Source organism: Bombus vosnesenskii, unplaced genomic scaffold, assembly GCF_011952255.1.
Source record: "Bombus vosnesenskii isolate JDL3184/JDL3185 unplaced genomic scaffold, Bvos_JDL3184-5_v1.1 scf7180000013275, whole genome shotgun sequence".
Taxonomy (NCBI): domain Eukaryota; kingdom Metazoa; phylum Arthropoda; class Insecta; order Hymenoptera; family Apidae; genus Bombus; species Bombus vosnesenskii.
The window spans coordinates 270,396-291,840 of NW_022882933.1; the positions used below are offsets into that span (position 1 = coordinate 270,396).

At 29.1% G+C, this 21,445-nt stretch overlaps 2 protein-coding genes and 1 non-coding gene across 9 annotated transcripts; 2 read left to right on the forward strand and 1 right to left on the reverse strand.

The window, feature by feature from the left end:
- The first annotated feature begins 328 nt into the window (after positions 1-328).
- Positions 329-401, forward strand: Trnar-ucu. The gene has a single exon. It is a non-coding gene; the product is annotated as a tRNA-Arg (tRNA).
- A 3,483-nt stretch (positions 402-3,884) lies between these two features.
- Positions 3,885-10,353, forward strand: LOC117231868 (homeobox protein rough). Its single transcript, XM_033490732.1, has 4 exons — positions 3,885-4,491; positions 5,119-5,383; positions 7,010-7,244; positions 9,901-10,353. Exons 1-4 carry the CDS (start codon positions 4,273-4,275, stop codon positions 10,106-10,108), a joined length of 927 nt encoding a protein of 308 aa, XP_033346623.1. The 5' UTR covers positions 3,885-4,272; the 3' UTR covers positions 10,109-10,353.
- A 479-nt stretch (positions 10,354-10,832) lies between these two features.
- LOC117231864 (heterogeneous nuclear ribonucleoprotein A1, A2/B1 homolog) lies at positions 10,833-21,230 on the reverse strand. Of its 7 annotated transcripts, XR_004493033.1 has the most exons (10): positions 21,078-21,230; positions 19,920-20,131; positions 19,444-19,756; positions 19,109-19,358; positions 18,775-18,993; positions 17,300-17,461; positions 11,728-11,769; positions 11,275-11,393; positions 11,114-11,210; positions 10,833-10,943 (listed from the first exon to the last, which is right to left on the reverse strand). XR_004493033.1 is itself a non-coding variant. In XM_033490725.1 (7 exons), the coding sequence occupies exons 1-6, from the start codon at positions 21,096-21,098 to the stop codon at positions 17,334-17,336; spliced, it is 1,143 nt and encodes a 380-aa protein (XP_033346616.1). In that variant the 5' UTR covers positions 21,099-21,230; the 3' UTR covers positions 11,597-11,769; positions 17,300-17,333. The 7 variants fall into 7 exon arrangements, 4 of the variants coding, with proteins under 4 accessions (XP_033346616.1, XP_033346617.1, XP_033346618.1 ...); XR_004493034.1 differs by lacking the exon at positions 11,275-11,393; XR_004493032.1 differs by having other exon boundaries at positions 11,114-11,393.
- Between the last annotated feature and the right edge of the window lie 215 nt (positions 21,231-21,445).

Genomic DNA, 21,445 nt, shown 5'->3' on the forward strand with positions numbered 1-21,445 from the left:
TAAAAATTCGATGATTGTTTCTGCAAGTCAGAAGAAAATGAAAATGAAGAATAAAAAAATTGAGTTTGAGGTTTTACTTATTAATTATTGACAATTTAGAAGATTACCTAAAATATCCCTAATGCTCGACAATCTTTTTTATAGGGAATTTAATTAATGCAATTAACTGTTCCTTTAATCCTACTTTGTCATGCAATTTTGCGAAGTCATATATTAAAAAATAGTTTATAGATTGAAAATACAGTAGATTAAAGAGAATAATATAAATTAATTTTATAATAAAAATTTTCTATATACGTGTGATGTTATAGAAATTTACCGTAGCCAAGTCCCTTTGGCGCAGAGGATAGCGCGTTGGACTTCTAATCCAAAGGTCGTGGGTTCGATCCCCACAAGGGATGGTGACAACGTTTTTTTTATGATTTCTTCCTTTTGATGCATTTTATAAAATTTATTTTCGCTATATTCGTGTACCAAAAACTTATACAGTGATACGTTATCTATGCTAAATAAAGTGATCTGTCACTATTTTATGCATAATGAAATGATATTGCAGACGAACAACACTATGTTAGAAGAATCTCCAGAAAGAAGAATGTTATCGAATAGAAGAATGAATGGAGAATCAAATTAGAGAGCTAACTCCAACCATAATTATTTAGAATTATAGAATAACAGATAATAATGAAACATACTGAATCCTGATAACGATGCTCTCTAAGTAGTAACTCCTGTTACAAGCCAGACGTATTGATACGCAATGATGAATATGGAGCTTCTATAATATGTAGTTCTCTAAGTAGAAACTCTTCTTATTAGTTAGACACATTATACATATCTTATATGTATGCTATACCACATTGCATGATGAATTTACTAAGAACAGAAGAAGAAGTCATACAAAATGCAGATATTTTCACCTACTAAATTTGGGTTCGATGTTTCAAGCGCCTACTCTGTGCAACGTAGAAATTAGTCGTTAAAAAATGGTAAATTACAGAAATATTACAGATGTTAGTAAGGAATTGTTAAGTTGTCCATAATTTCAAATAGAAATTAATGAAAACACGTTCAATGGTAACACAAACAGCTATATTTTAAATTGAGTCTTAGCTTTGATATTTCTGTCCATAAGTTGTTGATATATTGTTCAGAAATGATAAATTCTGCATTTCTATCCATTGGATGACTTCCTGAGGAGGTGCGACATGAAAGATTTAGACGATTTGATACATTGAAAATCTTCTCGGGAAATATAATGATAAATTTAATGCCCATAGTAGAATCAAAATAGTAGTATAGTGAACAAAGGAGTGGTTGTGCGTGAAGAAATTAGTAAAACCAATAATACTTCATCTTTTCGTCGGAAGCTTCTTTTCAACTCTGAAAACGGGTTTGAAAACGAGAATACGCAAACAGCACGTTTTATATATGAAATATATAAACTTTGTTTACTACTGTAATAAAAAAAGACAAGGAAGAAGTCCTACAACGAAATGAGTCCTCGAGAAGAAAAACAAAATACAGTCGAATACCGGCTCATTTCAAATAAGATTCGAAAGCGAGACGAAGATGAAAGAGTTTTTAAGTAGACAATGTTAGCCGGAACCACAATGAATAACGACCTTGTCTGTGTTGCGATGGTAATCTGGATTGTTTTAGGTGCGTGAGAATTACCTATCAGAATAACTCGCCGGTGGAGTGATATAATGGTAGTCCGATTTCGAACCAATCGGGGACGAGATGGAAATCAATGTAATTATAGAAGAACCAACGAGAATTCGTTGAAGATGCGCAAGCGCATGTCCAGCTTCACATCGAGCTATCTCTAATTTCCTTCGCGTGATTTCTATTGTCAACATTATGATTATTGCAAATACATATAACGATTTTGCTTGGCGAGCATACAATTATTCAAGTTAATAAACGTATTTATTACAATTTTATTGCGATATTAGCTCGTTCACGGATTTATAACTGAAACGTAATATTACACGTTTTAGCAAAAATAATAGAAATCAAAATGTATTTCCATTTTTATGTTTATGTACTATATTCTTGTTTGTGTCAACTGTTTTATATTTCAGTATTTGCTTGTATTTGTATCTTAATGTAAAAAGGGGAGAGAATGCTGGGATGTCGATCGTTCATCTACCTGGAAGATATAGGATTTAAAACACTTTTTGTTTTTTTACGGTCATCTTCTTTTTAAATCATTTTCTTTCTGTTAAATAATTTGACATTCTCAAGCTATTTTTCGGCTGAACCAAAATTTTCTATTCCGAGGGGAATGATGTTTAGAATAACATCCAACGGAATTGTAATAGTAAAATTGCCGTGAATCGCTAATAAAAGAATAAATGAAATTAATAATAGTATCAAACTTTAAAGACACATTTATATTTAGGATGAAAGCATTGACAATATTTGAACACATCTGATATACACGAGCGTTACGAAAAATATAACATTCTTATTAAATTGTTACTTAAATTGATAGAGTATACTACAATTTGTTTTATCGTGGTATTATAAATACTTCAATAAATATAATAGTCGTAAGAGATGTAATTTCAGTGGTAAACGTATGAAAAATTATTTTTCCAAATCTAATATCATAGGAGGAACAGCAATAAGAAATGAACCAATGATATGTGATTTACAGAAAGAATACCAACAAAAAATAAAGCAATGATACGTGATAAGAAGCCGTAAGTCTCTCCCGAGGGTTGAAATCTTCGACAGATGGATGAGGAAAGAATTCCAGTGTAGATTGTTCAATGTGCGGTTGACCGTGAATGCACCAGATATACTGCGAGATTAATATTCATACCCTTCACAGATCATTCATATTTAATAGAAAAGCTTTCGTATCGAAATTTTATTGTGGCATAATGACGTACAATAGGTAGATTCTGATACCAATAAAAAAGAAAAAAAAAAGGAAAAGAAAAATAACAAAAGGCGGAAAATAGAATATCTAATAAATTAGAAAACACTGTACGTCGTTTTTGTTCGATGACGAATATGTATAATATGCGATATGAATTCCTACGGTTATAAATACACAATGTACGTACGGTATATTTTACTTACAAAATATTAACTATTAAAATATTCAGTTTTAGCAGAAATAATTTACATCGTTATTTTATAATATTAAGTTTGCATTATACCCTAAAGTAACTTTAACGAGTAATCGCTTCGCTGATGGTTCATGATTTTTATAAATCTCTCTATCGGCAACTGGAAATTCAACGTTATTCAACAAGATTAACATGAAATCCAAATTATCAAATCCAATTATCAAATAAATTCGTTTAATCGTCATACAGTAAATATCTTGTTTCTAACAAATAGATTCGTCAATATGAAACGAAGCTTACGTCACTGATTCTAATCTAAAACTATTTATCGCTCGGTTACACGTTTATTACCAACATATTCGAGTTTCACGGTGCAATTAGAAATATGTAATAAAATCGGTTTCTCTTCGACTAGCCACAAACGTCTGCAGGTGCTTTTTCGCAAAGGGGCGTTACAACGATGACAGAGAAATTATCTGAAACCGAAGGGATGGGGGTGGTATACCACGCATAGTGGGGAACATTCATGGGGTAGGGAGTACGAGCACCGAACATCCCTTCTCTCTATTTTCATACTAACCATGAAGCGAGAGAATGGACGTTGCAAACTTCGACTCAGATACGTGTGCAACCTCGCTCCGAGTCATTCGGTGCTCTTTCTCGAGGTATTTTACGTACAAGTGTCGTATCAAGAGTGTTCCAACAATCTTACTCGTTATGTGAACACTATTTGTATATGTATATGAACGTATATAAACTGACGCGTGCGCTCAAACGTGCACTTTCTTTAAGTTTTAACACGTTGTTACATATTTATTTTGCATATTTCCTGTACGTAACTTTGGTCCTCTGAACATCGTGAAAAATAGATGTGCACGTACGTGAATTTTACAAACCTATTCGCTACGCCTAGGATCGGAAGATTTAAAGTGACGTCAAAGAGGATGCAAATTTCTATTCTTTGCAAATTTTCATTCTCATTTTGATCTATCCACAACGAATTGAATGAGTTTCGTGCAATGGCAAATTCAACGTCGATCGAGTTAGTGGCATACAAGAATAAAATCAAAGATTTGAGAATGACGCAGGAAATAAAGACGACGATGTATATCGCGCTTAAGACGGGCCGTTTGTAGCTTTTGTACTTTTATTTTGAAACTAGAACGCGTCGATAGAATTTGACTAAATGTCGACGAAGGCAGAAGGACCATCATCTCCAAGACAATTCTTCGCGCGAATTTATGGACACCTCGAAGCGAAAAAGGTCGATGATACCGATAATGATCACGAAGAAACACCTAAACCGAAATCAAGCTTCGACTTTACTTCGAATATACTTCTGTACAACAGAAACACGTTAGATGCGGACAATTCGTGCAATTCTTCGAACGATGAAGTTATACAAGTAAGAAATAACTTTTCTTACGTGTAGAAACCTCTTTTGTTCGTTATTGTTTTCAATACTTTTTCTGGTTCTCGTTTAAACGAAGCGTCCGATCTATAATTACTTACTATAATTACTTTTCTCCGATATTAGCTCATTAACTACCAACGTAATCTTCATTTGAATACCTTAAAAGTATAATTCTTTTACGATTTCCAAATGAGGATTATCCTTAGATCGAAACAGAAAGTATATATTTTTGACATTTTTGAAACATATTTTAATTCTCATTGAAGAGTGATTAAAATCTATAAAATAATATTAAAATTTCGAGAAATCTTGACAGTTAATAGAATAATTTTTAGAGTATTATCTTAATGTTGGCCATTCCCAATAAGATTCGCGATAATTTTAGTAAATAGACTAACGATCTAAGTATATTAGACAATTGTTTTGTTATGTAAAAGTTCGAGATAAAAGCTGCTTTCAATAGACGAAACATTTTTAACGAAAATTTTAAGGAAATATTGATAAATATGCAACTATGCAAAGACGGAGACGTTAAATTTATTAACAAATAATATTTTATCAAGTATAAGATAAAGGATTAGGACAATTTGGGATTTAATAAGATAATCTTCTGCGTAGGTAATGGGCATAAAAGAAAGATCCACGGAACGAGGCGGGAAACAGAATAGCAATGAAACGAACGTGTTAACGAATGACAAGGAGAAGAACTCGAATTTCTTTAATTTAAGATTACCATTGTTTCACGAACTTCATCAATCCGGACCTACTAATAATCCTGTATTTTTATCTCAAGTTGCATATCCGTCTGCGCTTCCGCCGCATTTTCATAATTTACCATATTTCCCAACTTCGGAACACCATTTGCAAGGATTCTCAGCTTTCTGTAAGTATTATTTTACTCTTCTCGTTAATGTTAAAAATTATTGACGTAAGTAGTGCAACATCAAATGTATTTTAAACAATAATCGTAGGAGTATTGAATTACAATTCTCGATTAATAATTGAAATTAACATAAACAATATTCTAATACGTTGTACCGCAGAAATAAATCTGATCAGTAAATTGATTTATTAAAAAGAGTTAAAATTGAATATATCATTCTACTGTCGTTCTATACATTTTCTTTTCTCTATACATAATTATTTAATAAAATTATTGATTTTTTCAAATACATCGTATTACGGAATTTGCCTATTCCATGATGATTGCTTAAGAATTATTCCCTTATGGTATACTATCCGATAGAATTTCAATATTTACAACTACATTTTTACAAATATTTTGAAGTTACCACATTGCAGATTATTGTAAGTATTTGCATTGTATTTATTTCAGCCTGATGGCCTAGCAACTGGACAAATTAAAATGAAACTTTACTAACTACAATAGCATAAAATGTATATCAATTCTTTTGTTATCCCTCCTCTTTATATCTTTGTACAAACATTCTCTCTATTACACTTCATTCATTCCGCCATTCATTATCTATCTATTCTTTACTTGTATTTTATTTCCCAATAATTGCATAGATTACTGTAGGGAAACATTTAAAATACAACTAAAATATGCTACGAAATCTTACAGATAATATATCTACATTATACATGATATAAGACAAATCGCGTTTCTGTTAATCAACATACTAGAATTAAAGAAATTTTGCTTTCGAATTCTATTTATACATCTTCTATAATTATTTTTATCGCCAAGAAATTTGTATTCGATTATTTGTTCCCCACAAAAGTGAAAAAAGACGTCAAATTTAAGAATTGAATTCGTCTCTCCCAAACTTTAAATAAATTTAAATAGCTAATCACAGTCTCTTATTGACTAGCACTCGTATAAAAGTACATTGTATACATCGAATGCCCGAAGTTATTATAATTATAAATTTAATCAAGATTAACGGGAAGCATCATCTGTTTCAGTTTTTACACGTTCCTTGAAATCCTTAAAACACACCGATAATTTGTCGGCAATACGTATTTCAATATTTTATTCATTTCCTAAAGCTTTCCATTGATAAGTGTTATTACAGCAAACATGTACAATATAACACAATACAGGTATACGCACACGTTTGAATGGATTTATTCCGCTTCGCCACCTCGTACCGATGTTGTGATGAGATTACTGGACGCAGTTGGCCGCATTTCAATGTGAAATATACCTTGCTATATTTCTGCAAACCCAGTGTTACTCGCCTGCCCCTTAAGCCGTTGTCACGGCGAGGCTGCCGAGAATCGCTAGCGTGTTAAATGAAAAACAACAAAAAAAAAGAAGCACGCAAAATGAGAATACAATAATCTGTGAAAATGTTAGAATTACAGGACAAATTAAAATATTTTCTAAATTAATAGGCTTTTCACATAAGTAGGTTAATGCATATTTCCTATAAGGAATAACAAGCTGCATTATACATTAAGAAATATTAATATACGGTAAATAAACATTTTAGTGTATAGTAAAATATATCATTTAAGAGAATCTCTCGTTTACATTGAACAGTAGCTCGGAAAAGGAGGAAAGAGGGACGACCACGAAGGCAAAGAACCACTTTCAGCGGGGAACAAACATTGAGATTGGAAGTTGAATATCGTAGAGGAGAATATATTTCTAGAGGACGAAGATTTGAGCTTGCTACATCTTTACATCTTACAGAAACGCAGATAAAAATTTGGTTCCAAAATCGTCGTGCAAAAGATAAAAGGATAGAGAAGGCACAACTTGATCAATATTATCGGTAACTACTTACATGAACTACATGTTGAATATTTAACTAGAGGTTCGTTAGAGATATACAAAACGAATAACGTGTTAATATTTGAAAACGATACAGATAGACTAGAATTTTATTTTTTCTAAATTTTTCTTTTTTTTCTTATTTATAATACATTTATTTAGTTATCGATACCGATTACCCGATTCTTCTATCAAAATCAATGTGCCTTCATTAGTTTGGTGCCTCATAGATCTTCGATTATCAGTACTATTTGGTGTTGCACGTTCAATTTTGTGAGTAACTGTATGTATGTATTTGATAGATACCGCGAACTCTGCAAAATTAATTACATATTCGCAGCTTTTGTATAATAACTATGATGCGAAACATAGATATCCTTTGCACTTACAGACTCGAACGGTTCTAAAATTCGCTCAATCTTGAACATCTAATGAAACTTGTAAAGTAAGTATATATTAGCTTTTACTAAAAATGAATATTCATAAGATTAAAAAATACGTGTTGCACGGCACGCGGCATCGCTTTTATTATAGAGAAATGACTCGTTACAAAAAAGCTATAGACTGCAAACTATAGACGCTTCTTTTCTTACATAACTTTTTCTTCATTGGCTTCAGTTCATAAGTATTTAAACTCCGTTCACGACACTGGTAAGAATCCTTAAAGGAATCCAGTTATTGTCATCGAAAATGGTTGTCCCCTTTGATAAGTTATGCCAATAGTGTTGCATTTTTCTACATTTCATTGTTGCATGTGACCCAGGACTTTAAAAGACATCTCGGAATCAGCATTAAATAAACATTTCAAAAAAAGAACGTACTTTTGATGCTTTTCTGATTTTAGTATGGATTGTTTGTGCCAATCTTTTGCTGGCTTTTTGTTTTGCAGAAGTGGGTATACGTTATTTTAAGATAATTTTTCGTTCTAATTTTAGTTTAATCCTTACAATTAGTGCGTTACAATGAGATGATATACGAGTATGTATTGCCGACGATTCGGAGGATAATCCTATGTAAAAGGGGTATTCATCGCATTGGAAATCATCTCGTTTTCTTTTGAAGTACGATCGATCCCTATCTTCTGTCCCCATAATTCTCTGTTCTTTACTATCGCAACTCTTAGTATGTATTATTTCGTATTACGTCTAATTCTATTATAGATACACACATTTAGTTAACTCGTGTCGTATGCATATGTATGTATATACATGAAGAACATATTTGATTTCAGTGGATTTTCTGCATCACTTGTGTTGCTCTAATTTGATCGTATGGACTTTCCCACATAAATTACTACAATTTCGAGGGATATAAATAACACATTGAGGCTTGTAGAACTAACACAAATATGTCGGAGATGAAAGGACACCGGAGCCTTCCCTCTGGAACTTCAGGAAAATCCGTAAAATTGCAATTAAAGTTTACAGTCGTAGTTAAACAATTTGCCGTCATCCTGCGAGATCCGAAACTGACCGGAACGAGGGCTATACCCGACGGATCCCATGATCTCGTGTCCTTAGACACACCCCATAATAGTTTTCCTCGTTCCGAAAGTAAGGGAAATTGACGTCGCTGTCAATTGGTCAGTTTGGGACAAAGACTGTCTGTCCGTTTGGAAAATCTTAATTGCCGAAAAAACCCAGGTTTTATAGCGGGTCCTCGGGCTGACTGGACTTGTGCTGTATACGTGCCTCAACATCAGGTATTCATTGTCCGAAGGAATCGTTAGAATGTTTTACTGTCAAGTACCTCTATTGGTATTTCTTTTAATGAGAGTCATACTATCGCTCCACCCCTTTGTTAGGCAAAGCGCCCCTCCCGTTGACCGCGGCTACGATCAGCGACTGATGGTCGCCTTGAGCCCAAGTTTATTATCACAAATCTGAAGCAGGTAGGATTGGGTCGAGTGACGGCAAATTGTTTAATTATGACTGTAAACTTTAATTACAAGTTTATGGGTTTTTTCCGAGGTTCCAGAAGGAAGGCTCCGGTGTCCTTTCATCTCCGACATATATAAGTAACAAAATATGTTCTTTGAGTACTGATTATTAGTTTTTATATATTTGAATATTTGTTGTGCATATTTTCAAACTTATAGTTAATAATTAATTAATTGATATAAAGGTAGATTATATACAAAGTATAACAAAATATTGCAGTTTTCCTACATGAATTTATGCACTTACTGTTTGGCCAAGCAAGGGTACATTTTCTGGAATGATTATTTTTCAGTAATTTGTGTATATCGTGTGTGTCGTATTGTAGCTATAATGTTGAATTGTTTTCTAGATAGAAAAGCAGATATTATATCTTTTCTTTTGAAGTATAATCGACATATATAAAAGTGACACGAGATAAAAGATAGGGCTATGTCTTATAGGGTAACATAAAGTTTGAAGTTTACTAAAAACCGTTGCATGAACTATTTTACATTCATTTGTGTAGGAAAGGTTACAGGATTCTAGGAGTAATTTAGTATTTTAATATTACTATAACCAGATAAATAATGAACAAAATATTAAACAAAATTTTTTTATTTTTATTTTCACCTTATTCTAATCACGTTGAATATTAAATATTGAAATATAATCGCAATTGAAGTTATGTATAATAATACTTTAGATAAATAATTATTTTGAATATATTACGTGTTGCAGAAACTTCGCAATTTCCAGTGGAATGATAAATTTGCCAATTTATGGTAGAAGTGGATTCTGTGAATTCTGTTTTTATAAAAAGACTTTTGGATCTGCAAGCAGTCACTCCTGTACTTCGACGAGTCCTGTTACCGGAACTTTTACAAAACCACAATGTAATGAAAGTGAAATATCAGATAGTAGATCAAATGTACTATTTTCTGTTTGAAGTTGGAAAAACTAAATTTTCTACTACAAGCTATTAACAAATATGTACTAAGCTTCAATAGAACTTATTATATTTGTGTTTTATAAATAAGTTACGGTAAATAATTATAAGGATTGTAAGAATTAATGTATTATTTTGTGCAAATCCGATATTAAACTTAATATTTTAAATTTAAAACAATTGCAATCCACTGTAAAAAGATTAGTAGCAAATATGCTAAAAAAATTTGCCAAAATAGAAAATCCTAGTATTGTTAAAAAATGTTAACAATTCAGATATAAATTAAAATACAGTAATAAAATGTGTATAATACAAGCGATTTGACAGATAACAATATATTAATTCAAATAATCTTTAAATGCGTTGAATTGCACATTAAAATACTATCTTTTTATACATATACTGGCGACATATAGCATATTGCTACGTATTATTAAATGGTCACTTAAAATGTAACCGTAATTTGTAACAATAAATAATAGTAATACAAACATTGTAATATTTTTTCATTATTTCAAGATCAAACGCAGGAAGATATAACATATTCCAAGAGAAACATGACAGAAAGGTAGAAGGGTATACATGAAGAACAACCACATACTGAAAAGAGGTTTATTACATTAGAAAAGTTTCCCAAATTACATTGCTGAAAATTAATGTAAATAATTAGTTTTTTTATAATACATAATAATTTAATAATTACGTTATTTAACATCTTTCTTACAATATTAATAAACATGCTTAATGAACCAACGAGTAATCAAACTATAAAAGTTTGTTACTCATCTTTAGGATCTAGCTAATTTTCTTTCACCGCTTGTTATTTTATTCCAGTCTAAAAGTTGAAAATTGATTATTTTATATTATTTTACTTGTGCAAAACATTAGTTTATGTAAAATAGATGTTTCGTAAGAAAACCACTAATCTGTAATACTTAACTATTTATTTTTTTCAAAATTATGATAAAAAATATAAAGAATAAGATTTTATAATAAAGATTTTACCTTTTGCATATTTTTCTCTTTTATATTGAATTTCATTATCCATTTAAATATCAATGCCTTAACATTCTGTAATATTCTTGTACATTTAGTTTACTCTCTGCAATAAATAATCTTTAAGATATAAATAACAAAAAAATATATTTCAAAAAGTTATGACTTACTTGTTCCAATTTGTAACATTTGCTAATTTTTTAAATTGGACACTTATTTTTTTATAAGAGCATGTAATTTCATAAAACTTACTCCTTATTGGTCCATAACTTATTTCCCTTCTAAAAGACTAGTTATAATATATTATATTACATAAACTTCTCAGGGGATAAGCCTGTCACATTCAATAATGGTAAAATTAGTTTCAAATTTAGGCACCAAGACTATGACATGTCCACATACTGCATATAACTCAATTATACTGCACAGAACAGCATAAATTTGTTATGTGACTTTTTAAATATATTAGGTAATTATTAATTTCTATATAAAAAATTTAGATTTGTTTCCCTTATTTTTTGTACCATTAATATAATGTACGTTGTATAATTATGATAATTTTGAGTGTTAAATATTATAATAGTATAATTGTAAAATTAAAAAAGCAGTCGATTTCAACTTACCTCCTATGATGAGTGACAACGGTAGCTGTGACACGGAGCGCTCTGAGAGTACCAGCCCAAATGGTAAACCAGAAATTAATGAAAACGAAAGATAGCAGTTAATATACAAGAAGTAAACCAAAAATAATTTCTATCTCTTGCTTATAATTCATATTTAAGCCAAAATAGATCTTTACTATTTAAACATTTATACATTCTTAGCTCGTATTGACATAATAGAATATTATAATTCTTTTATCTCTGATATTTTATATTAATAATGTTTCATTGCCATAAATAATAACTAAAATTTTCAAATATCAAGAAAGATCAACTTCGTAAATAAGAATTTGTCTTTTTACTTAAGTTTTATTTAACATATATAGTAAATAACTTAAAGGGCTATGTACATCCAGATAAGGTCCAAAAGTTAATGTTTTCAAAATATTCTTACAATTTTTTTTAATTTGAACTGTAAGTGATAGTGATGATTATACGATTTGTTCAAATGAGTTCTTTTTGAAGTGTGTCCGAAAATGATATTAAAAATATTTTAATAATCATTCAACAATAAATTCTCTAATCTTATAACAGAATTACTTAATGTGTGTCTTATTCACCAATGATGCAACAATCTTAACTTCATTTCCCAATATTTTGCAACACAATCTACGTAACTGTTCAACCTAAGTTTATTCTTCTGTGTGATAATAAATTTATAGAAATAATCTTCAAGATAATTACTTCTTTGCCCTTTAGATGTGTTTAGCCCTTTAATAAATAAATAAATAAAGAAATAAAAGTAAAATAACATATTCTAATCTAATCTTTCATTTGAAAAAATATAATGATTATATTTTAATTAGTTATGCTTAATTGTAAACTATTGTAGTACTCATAATGTTCATTTCCACATGTATAAATTTTTTCCATTTTCTTCCCACCATAGAGTTTTAGTATATTGAAAAAGAAATTTATAATTTTACTGATACATATGCTTCATTTTATATGTATATGTTATATACATAGATAAAGCATAATACATACATATGTATATAAAACATAATACATTGTTTGATACGATAAAACAAAACTTGATAATAATATATGAATAATAATTTTTATTTAACTATTTACTCCTTTGTTTTTGTAAAAAGAAATAATCATTAAATCAATAGCATAATCTAATAGAAATATTAAAAAACATTAATATCATGCACAATCTGTCATTTAAAACCCCTATGTCTAAACAAATGAATCTAATATTCCTACCTGTAGTTGTACAACAGAAGCTAGCAAGAAGCCTAGCAAAGCCTAGCCTTGCTGTGTAGTTCAGAATCCCTTTGCTCTGCTACCTGCCCGTTTTTAGTCTCTTCTTTCATTTTCACTCTTCTAACATTCGATACTAGATACTTGCTAGATAATAGATCTAACTAAGAATATTTTCAGGTACTGAAAGCTTAATATACCCAAAAAGTATTACGTACCTACTTAATTGCTTATTCCATTACTACCTAATAATCACGTTTAACGACACAAATCTATTATATAACAATAGTAAAAACAGAAAACACCATGTTACTAAACCTAACAATAACAAACTTAATGTCTGAAAAAAGATAACTGCAGATTAGACCAAACGAATGTATATATTAACTCAAAACTAGTTAAATAAACAAAATCAAAATTCATTTATCTCGGCAATATATAAAAATTTATCTATAATCAGTGCCGTGCAATATCTGAATAAATACTGTGTATGAGATATAATATACTACTGAAAGAGAATTCGAAATTTTATTTATTTCTGTAAATTCATTCAATAAGCAACATAATCATATCTGTCCTTTTTATTTTTATTATCTTTTAACTATTATTTTTAAATACAATCGAAAATTGCAAATGAGAATATAAAACTAAAAAATTTATACTACTTGGTTATAAAATATATTCTGTTATTATTATTATTGTTCTATATTATATTCTTAATACTGCAAAATATAAAATGTATGTTGCATTTATGGTGATGATTACAATCTGTATTGTTTTACAGCCTGATTACAGCCTGTATTGTTTTATGGAATTCAATGAATCATTTAAGAAAGCTTATAGCTCCTCACTATCATTTTTGATTCCCTATAATAATAAAATATAAAAGATATCCATTCTTCATATTTCTTTACTTTCAACTATTAGTTTGAATAAATAAAATTAAAACATGAAATAATATTCCAACTGTACATTTATTACTATTTGCACCACACTGATTAAATAATGTATCTTCCGAAAGTGGATTTAATTAAAAGGGATACGAGATAGAATTAAGTTCCAAATTTATCCGTATCTATTAAAAATATGCACACTTCAATTTATTGCTATATTTGGAATATGATCTAGAAACACAATCTCAATGAACATACATATCACGGCAACTAATTATAAAACAATTTAAACTTTCATGAAAAATATTTCGTACATTTTTCGTGACTTTTAATGCTTTATTAGCACATAAGAATATTTATCACAATTTTTTCTTCATAAAGTTGCTCATATTTTTAGCATACAATTTATAATAAAAGACTATGTAAAATATAAGATCGAATGTATCCCTTCATCCATAAATCCATGTTTGTTATACATTATGAAAATTACACAAAATTAGTCACAGATTGTTTATATGTACAAATTGTTTAATACTGTGAATACATATAAATATAAAGCCCTTAGTTGTGCTTCCACTGACTACACAGTTGACGGAAAATACAAGAATGCTTTCTATATTTAATATTTGAAAGTTCTCATTAATATCTGTATATAATAACGAAATGTACCCTTATCTAGCTATGTTTTCCCCTATTCCTTTCAGTGATACATATCTTGTACTTTTGACTTATCCTATACTATGGACATTATATTTCATAAATTAAAAAGTAATGTAGAAGGTTCTGGTCATTTTTATTAACTAGCTCTTAAAACATTACAACTTAAATAATTAATTAATCTAGGTAACCTACGAAAATGCTGACTGATATTCGTAATATACCCGGTTCTTTTTCAAAATCATTAATTTCATTTCATATTAACATTTCCTTTCATGCATCTTTCCTTTTGTCCTGAGATGTTTAATCTATATAAGAACCACCTTGCGTATAATGAAATAAGTCATCACGATACCAAACCTAGATTCTTACATACACTGCTATATTGATATATTCCATTAAATTAGAGAAACAATCGTGCTCTCCAATGTCTATTATAAAATCCTAGATCTATAATCATTTTTCAGAGTGTTACAGTAAATATAACAAAATGTTACAAATTTATTATTTGGATGGCACGGATGTATCCCTAGCCATAGTAACTGAATAGTCAAATTAATCCGTATCTTTTTCTCTAACAATGAACATAATTACACGTTAATAATTGTTTCTTTCTTTTTGGATATTATATGTGCCACACAATGAGTTCAGGCACAATCTAGAAAATTGTGATGCAATGTTTTCACATAAATAGTTGAATATGTAAGATATATGCAATAAGTGCTAGATACCAAAAGAAATACAAGTAAAAGCCTCCCTCACTGTGATCTATTAAGATGACGCTTCTCTGTCCTGTATCCTGATTGTCCTGCCTGGTCTTGTCTCTAGCCTTATAGCCCTGCCTGCTCCAATACTAAACAGTACAGAAGTACTGGCGACTAGAAGACAAGTAGTAGGTTCACCTGAGGTTCAAAAGTCATAAATCTATTAGTTCAGATGATTGAAAATACTCAAACTGTAAGAATCTATAAATTTTGAGCTAAAAAATCAAATGTCATATAATTATTTACTATTATTTACTATCATTTTAAGAATATTTCCTTACAACATTTCTTGTTATATGACTAACATACAGTATTAAGCAACACATCATTTCAATAGAAATCTTATCAATACAGATAAAATATGAAATTTCTATTAACAGTAAATACAATCATAACTAATAATTAGAATCATTTAACATAAGAAAATCGTCTTCAAACACATAGTTACAACCACTTTTGCAGAAAAAATATAAGTATATCAATATAAATAAGTACTAATTAATGAAGCGTTAATTTGTTATCATTTGTCAATGCATAATATATTTCTCTAAATAAAAATGGATCTAACAAATTATTTAAAATTGTTAAGTAAATAACAAACTGATGTAATTATAAATCAATGCTACTGAAGATATTAATTCCACATAACAAATTATGTATAAATAAAATATATTTAAAATGTGTTTCTCAAATAATTCTCAATAGTATTTCTTGATATCTCATACATTCTATTTTACCTATTAAAGTAAAATAAGTGAAACCTAAACCAAAAAGTCATTGTGCACTAATTCTAAATAAGTAATATTTCTTAATTTTCTTACAATAATTTTAAAGCATTAAATGAATACTTTTGTCAATGCATTTAAGTTTAGAAAGTATATTGTATTAATTGAAATGTATATGAAAACAAAATTTCATATCTTATTTAAACATTATTACCTCATATAGCGCATGCATTCTCCAATAATTTATTTCGTATAAATTATAATATATATATATTTATATAATAACAGTTTGCCTAAAAACATTTATCTGATACTATATATCTCATCTCATGTATATACATTTTTTTTAATTTTCCTAACGTAATTTTTGCAGTGCACAATTTCGTATATGTAATAAATGTCAATTAAAAATAAATCCATATAACTGCTATATAATTTACATTTACATGATCCCTATATTTTTGGAATTAAAACTACATAATTTGACATTTATAAATAAGCTAACAAACAACAAAATGTTAAAACAAAATATATGGATATTTTTATCGAATATAACATTTAAATAAATCAAATCTGGCTAACAATTCTGTTCTACTACTGTTGCCTGTTCTGTTAACCAGAAAATACTTCACTAATATATATAGAAATATTCTATATATAATATGTATATAGAAACTATCTTTGTTTTTAATTTCTACAAAATAAAATAATTTTCTATTTATTTGATAATATTGTAACAAGTACAAATACTTGTACTTCAAAATTTGTATATTAAAAACCCAAGTGCTATTTCAATAAAAAATATAATTCTATTTTTATAACCGTATCAAACATATATAAAAATTTTAAAGTTTCTTGTATATGTGAACACGCACGCACTTGTGTGTACTTTGTAATAAAATAAAAGCCATTGCATCAAAGAACACTCTTTAATACCCATTTATTCTTTCATTTAATTATAACTAATCACTATTTTGTAAGTAATGGTTCCTGATTGTACTTGATGTATTTATATAATTATGTAAAACATAATAATTGTTTTTACAGTTCAATGAAGCTCTATTTAAAATTACTCAATGCATCTATTAAAAAAGTAAATTAAATCCCACAAAATACTTATTTATAAAAATAAGTTTTATGTAATATATGTATCACATTACTCCAAATTATGTTCATTTAATATTTCTGATTTCAAAATAGTAATATTATTTAAATATAAGCTAAACATAGTCATTTTAATATATCCTGAAGAAAAGAGAAATAATTATAGTAAAATTTTGCTTACCACGTGAGGGAAGTAACCATGGATAATGTGTATTTTAGTATCTTCTTCCACCACCACCACCTCCTCCCCCCATGTTTCCACCGCCAAGAGAACTACCACCATAGCCTCCTTGATTACCGTATCCACCACCACCACCTCCAGAGTTTCCACCACCCATGGGACCTGAAAAATAAATTGTAAAAGGTTAGTAAAACTGTTTAAAATTACATAAGATTCTATAAGATACCACTTATTTGATAACAATATAATAATTATACAAATCTTACTATCCTAACAATAGTGAGAGATGAAGCGTTTTTAACAAAATTAAATTAAATTATTATTGTACATACAGAATGTAATTAAACGATATTAAATGTAATAAGCATTTTACAATCTAATATTTATACTTATTTAAATAAAAAAAAAGAAACTACATAGAAATGATAATGTAATATTCAATATTTATAAAAATAATTATTTCTACGATAAGATACCTTTATAAAATAATAATTTAGCATATTATGAGCAAACTCAATTCGAACAGAATAAAGGAAATGGACAAAGGCGCTCCTTCTCACTGCAACATCGCGCCTTATGTCTTAATCTAACTTATATCAAAAATATACTTATTCAATTTCTTTAATTGTAGTGTTTTCCAAATAACATTAAATTCACTTGTTGAATGTTATTATTAACATTAACTGTAATTAGGATTAATCTTACCGCGCTATGTAATTAATTATTGAATATCTATTAATATTGCAATGATATGTGAACTTTACAAGAGAATCACACGAGTGTTGCATATCAACTTCAATAATACTCTGTATGTAGATAGAAAACAAAAAATTTGTAATAAATATTCATCTATTAATGTAAGCTTTCAATTCATAAAATACTTAACAATTAACACATTCCATGTACTGATACATGGTGCGGTTATATTACGGTTTCAGGCAAGATAATACTCTAGTAATAGTAATGGTCACAAACAGCAAATCATAAGAAATACACAATCATGGTTGCACCAAGTACTTATTAGTGTCTATAAATTCAATAATATCAAGAAAATGAAAAAATTCTATATAAACTCGTATTCTATAATCCTACTTTCAAATGAAGTGAGATATTTTATATAAAAGTTTAAATTTTAATGTTGTTAAGTAACCTGCTAGATAATAAATTTCTGCACTAATTGTACGGATAATCGAATATTTGTAAAATATTTTTTAATTCTCTACTTACGAAGTTTAACTGTAATCGATATATTACACTTCGTCTGTGAATACTTAATTAGTAATAAAATATTATAAAATTGTACTAATTATAAGCTGAACGCTCCTTGTGCAACTTGTTACGGTTATCAACAATAGTATATCACATATACTATAATATAATTAAAATACGTTATCACAACTAATAAATGCAAATCTACGAGTAGTTGCTCAAGGCACGTAACAGACGCGTTGGCTTTTGAGAAGGACAGAAGCAACCTTGTCCACCAAAGGGTGGTAGCCATCTCGAGTCTCCAGACTGTCGGCCACTAGGACCCATATTAATACCATAGGGTGCAGGTCTTCCTCCAGAGTTGAAATTATTCCGTACTGGACCACCGCCATAGCCTTGCTGGTAACCTCCGCCAAAGTTATCGTTGCTCCAATTTCCGCCACTATTATATCCACCTTGACCTCCTTGACCTCCCCAGCCACCTCCTTAAAAATAATGTTTATTAGTATTTTGTACAAACTTAATGTACTATAATATATTATTAATCAATATATTAATGTAATACTTAGTAAAATGGGAAAAGTATATCTTTCTGCGAACCTTTACCTTGATTCTGATTCTCCCAAGGGCCGTTACCGCCCCAACCTCCTTGATTACCTCCACTATAACCGCCTTGATTACCACCATTATTCCAATCTCCACCACCTCCACTTCCTCGACCTCCCCAATTACCGCCACCTTGATTGCCACCACGAGGTCCTCTTCCTACATTCTGTCCTCCTCTGCTACCACCGCCGCCGCCGCCGCCGCCGCCACCTGATGCAGAAGCCATCTCTGCCTTGCTTAAAGCCTATTATCATAAATGTGTAATAAAATCTGAGAATTTACAATGCTTCTTTAAGTCTAAATAAATAATATATTAATATAATTCTTACCTTTTTAACGTCTACATGCTTGCCACGTATTTGATGATTGCGTTGCAAACAAATTTTGTCCACAGGATCATAATCATCAAATTCAACAAAACCAAAACCACGTTTTTTGCCAGTTTCCTTATCTGTTACGATGCTAATTGAATTTATGCTACCATAACTTTGAAAATATTGTCTAAGATCTTCTTCTTCGTGATCATCTTTTAAACCACCTACAAATAATTTCTTTACCGTTGCTCCAGCTTCAGGTCTACCAATTTCTTGTCTAGGAACAGCTCTTTTAGGTTCAACTACACGTCCATCAACTTTATGTGGTCTATAATTTGAAATAACAAAAAAGAAAAATATAAATGTATATATTATTATGCATTTCACTTTTGTTATTCCAAGCAATTTAGTATTAACACATTATTAGTTTTAATACTTAAAACATAAATATATGGATTATATTAAATTGTTGTAATTTTATAAAATACAACCTTGCATTTTGAGCATCATCTACCATATGTGCACGAGAATAAGTAATAAATCCAAATCCTCTGGATCGTTTTGTTTTAGGATCTTTCATAACAACTACGTCTACAATTTCCCCCCATTTTTCAAAGTGTTTCTTTAAAGAATCATCTGTAGTTCTATAATCCAATCCACCAATAAATAACTTCCTAACATGTTCAGGTTCATTTTTTCCATCCTGAAATAAAAGATATCATTAGAAATAAAAAAATAAAATGTTATAAGTATTATAATTATTATTGTCTTTATTAACATATTAGTTCCAAAATTACTTCAAGTTACCTAAAAATATTGCAATAAAAAAATAAATTTCAAAATTCATATAATATTTAATTACTACATATGTATATATGACTTACTAAATATCAATTATTAAAAGGTTAAGCTTTACTAACATTCTAATCTTTTGTATTACAAGCTACATTCCTTTTCTTGTAAAATATTGTATATGTTACTATCATGACTTTTAACGGATTCTATTAATTTATATAATATAAATGTAATAAATAACTTAGTAATAAATAACTAATAATAAATTACAAATAATGTACAAATTATAAAATAAATAATTTATAGTAATGTAAGAAACTAATAACAGATGCCCTATTAATAAATTTTAAACGTTGCAACAATTTTATTGAAAAATAATATAATAGGATATATTTCGTAAGACTGAGGTCAGTAAATCTTAAATGGCGTAGCGTCAGTGAACGCCATGCTATAAAAGAACGACAGAAATACTTCTTTGCGTATTATTTATATCAAAACAACAAAGTAATAAATATTCCAGCATTTTCATAATACTATTTGCGATATTTAATTAATTTTTATATTAAAATTACTCTGGTAGTTCATTTATTGTAAGAAATCATAAAGGACCTTCAACAAGTCACAAAGTCTACAAAGAATATAATAAATTATACATATAAAACAAACAATAAAGATTTTACAAAAACTTAATAATAAGTAACAGCATCACGCATTATACAATATACGTATGTATAAGGACGGCAAAGTGAAAAACTAATTAAGTCTAACTAAGTCTAGGTCTTTATACACATCACTCTCACAAATGATAAACTATTTTTTCCAAGACAAAAATTAATTTATAAGCTTTTACTTACATCATGTTCCATTTTAACCATTTTCGATAATTTTAAATGGTCAAATATCCTTCTTCACTACAGAATACACAAAGAACCTCAGTAAACTTGTGTGTGAGAAATGGAGATCGCGCACGTCGGTCGATCGATTACTATTCCTTTCAAATGCTTGTGTGAACCCCAAATGCGCAAACTGCCATACAAAATATTACAGTATGCGCAAACCTTGTATTATTTATTAATTTATTGTTTCAGTAAGAATTTTTCAGAATATTAGGATTAAATATTATCTAGAAAAATTGTATGCATTAATTGACATATTCCTTAATATGTATTAATTACTTATGTTAAAAGAAATTATAAATCATTTTTGTCGTATTATACATTGT

What these genes read in the sequence shown, in the direction of transcription:
- LOC117231868 (XM_033490732.1), top strand. Translation starts at nt 4,273, where the DNA reads ATGTCGACGAAGGCAGAAGGACCATCATCTCCAAGACAATTCTTCGCG. An exon ending in CGAACGATGAAGTTATACAA is followed by an intron (nt 4,492 to 5,118) that starts GTAAGAAATAAC and finishes TCTTCTGCGTAG; the next exon opens with GTAATGGGCATAAAAGAAAG. An exon ending in GCAAGGATTCTCAGCTTTCT is followed by an intron (nt 5,384 to 7,009) that starts GTAAGTATTATT and finishes TACATTGAACAG; the next exon opens with TAGCTCGGAAAAGGAGGAAA.
- LOC117231864 (XM_033490725.1), bottom strand. Translation starts at nt 21,098, where the DNA reads ATGGTTAAAATGGAACATGAT. An exon ending in AGCATGTAGACGTTAAAAAG is followed by an intron (nt 19,359 to 19,443) that starts GTAAGAATTATA and finishes TTATGATAATAG; the next exon opens with GCTTTAAGCAAGGCAGAGAT. An exon ending in GAATCAGAATCAAGGTAAAG is followed by an intron (nt 18,994 to 19,108) that starts GTTCGCAGAAAG and finishes ATTATTTTTAAG; the next exon opens with GAGGTGGCTGGGGAGGTCAA.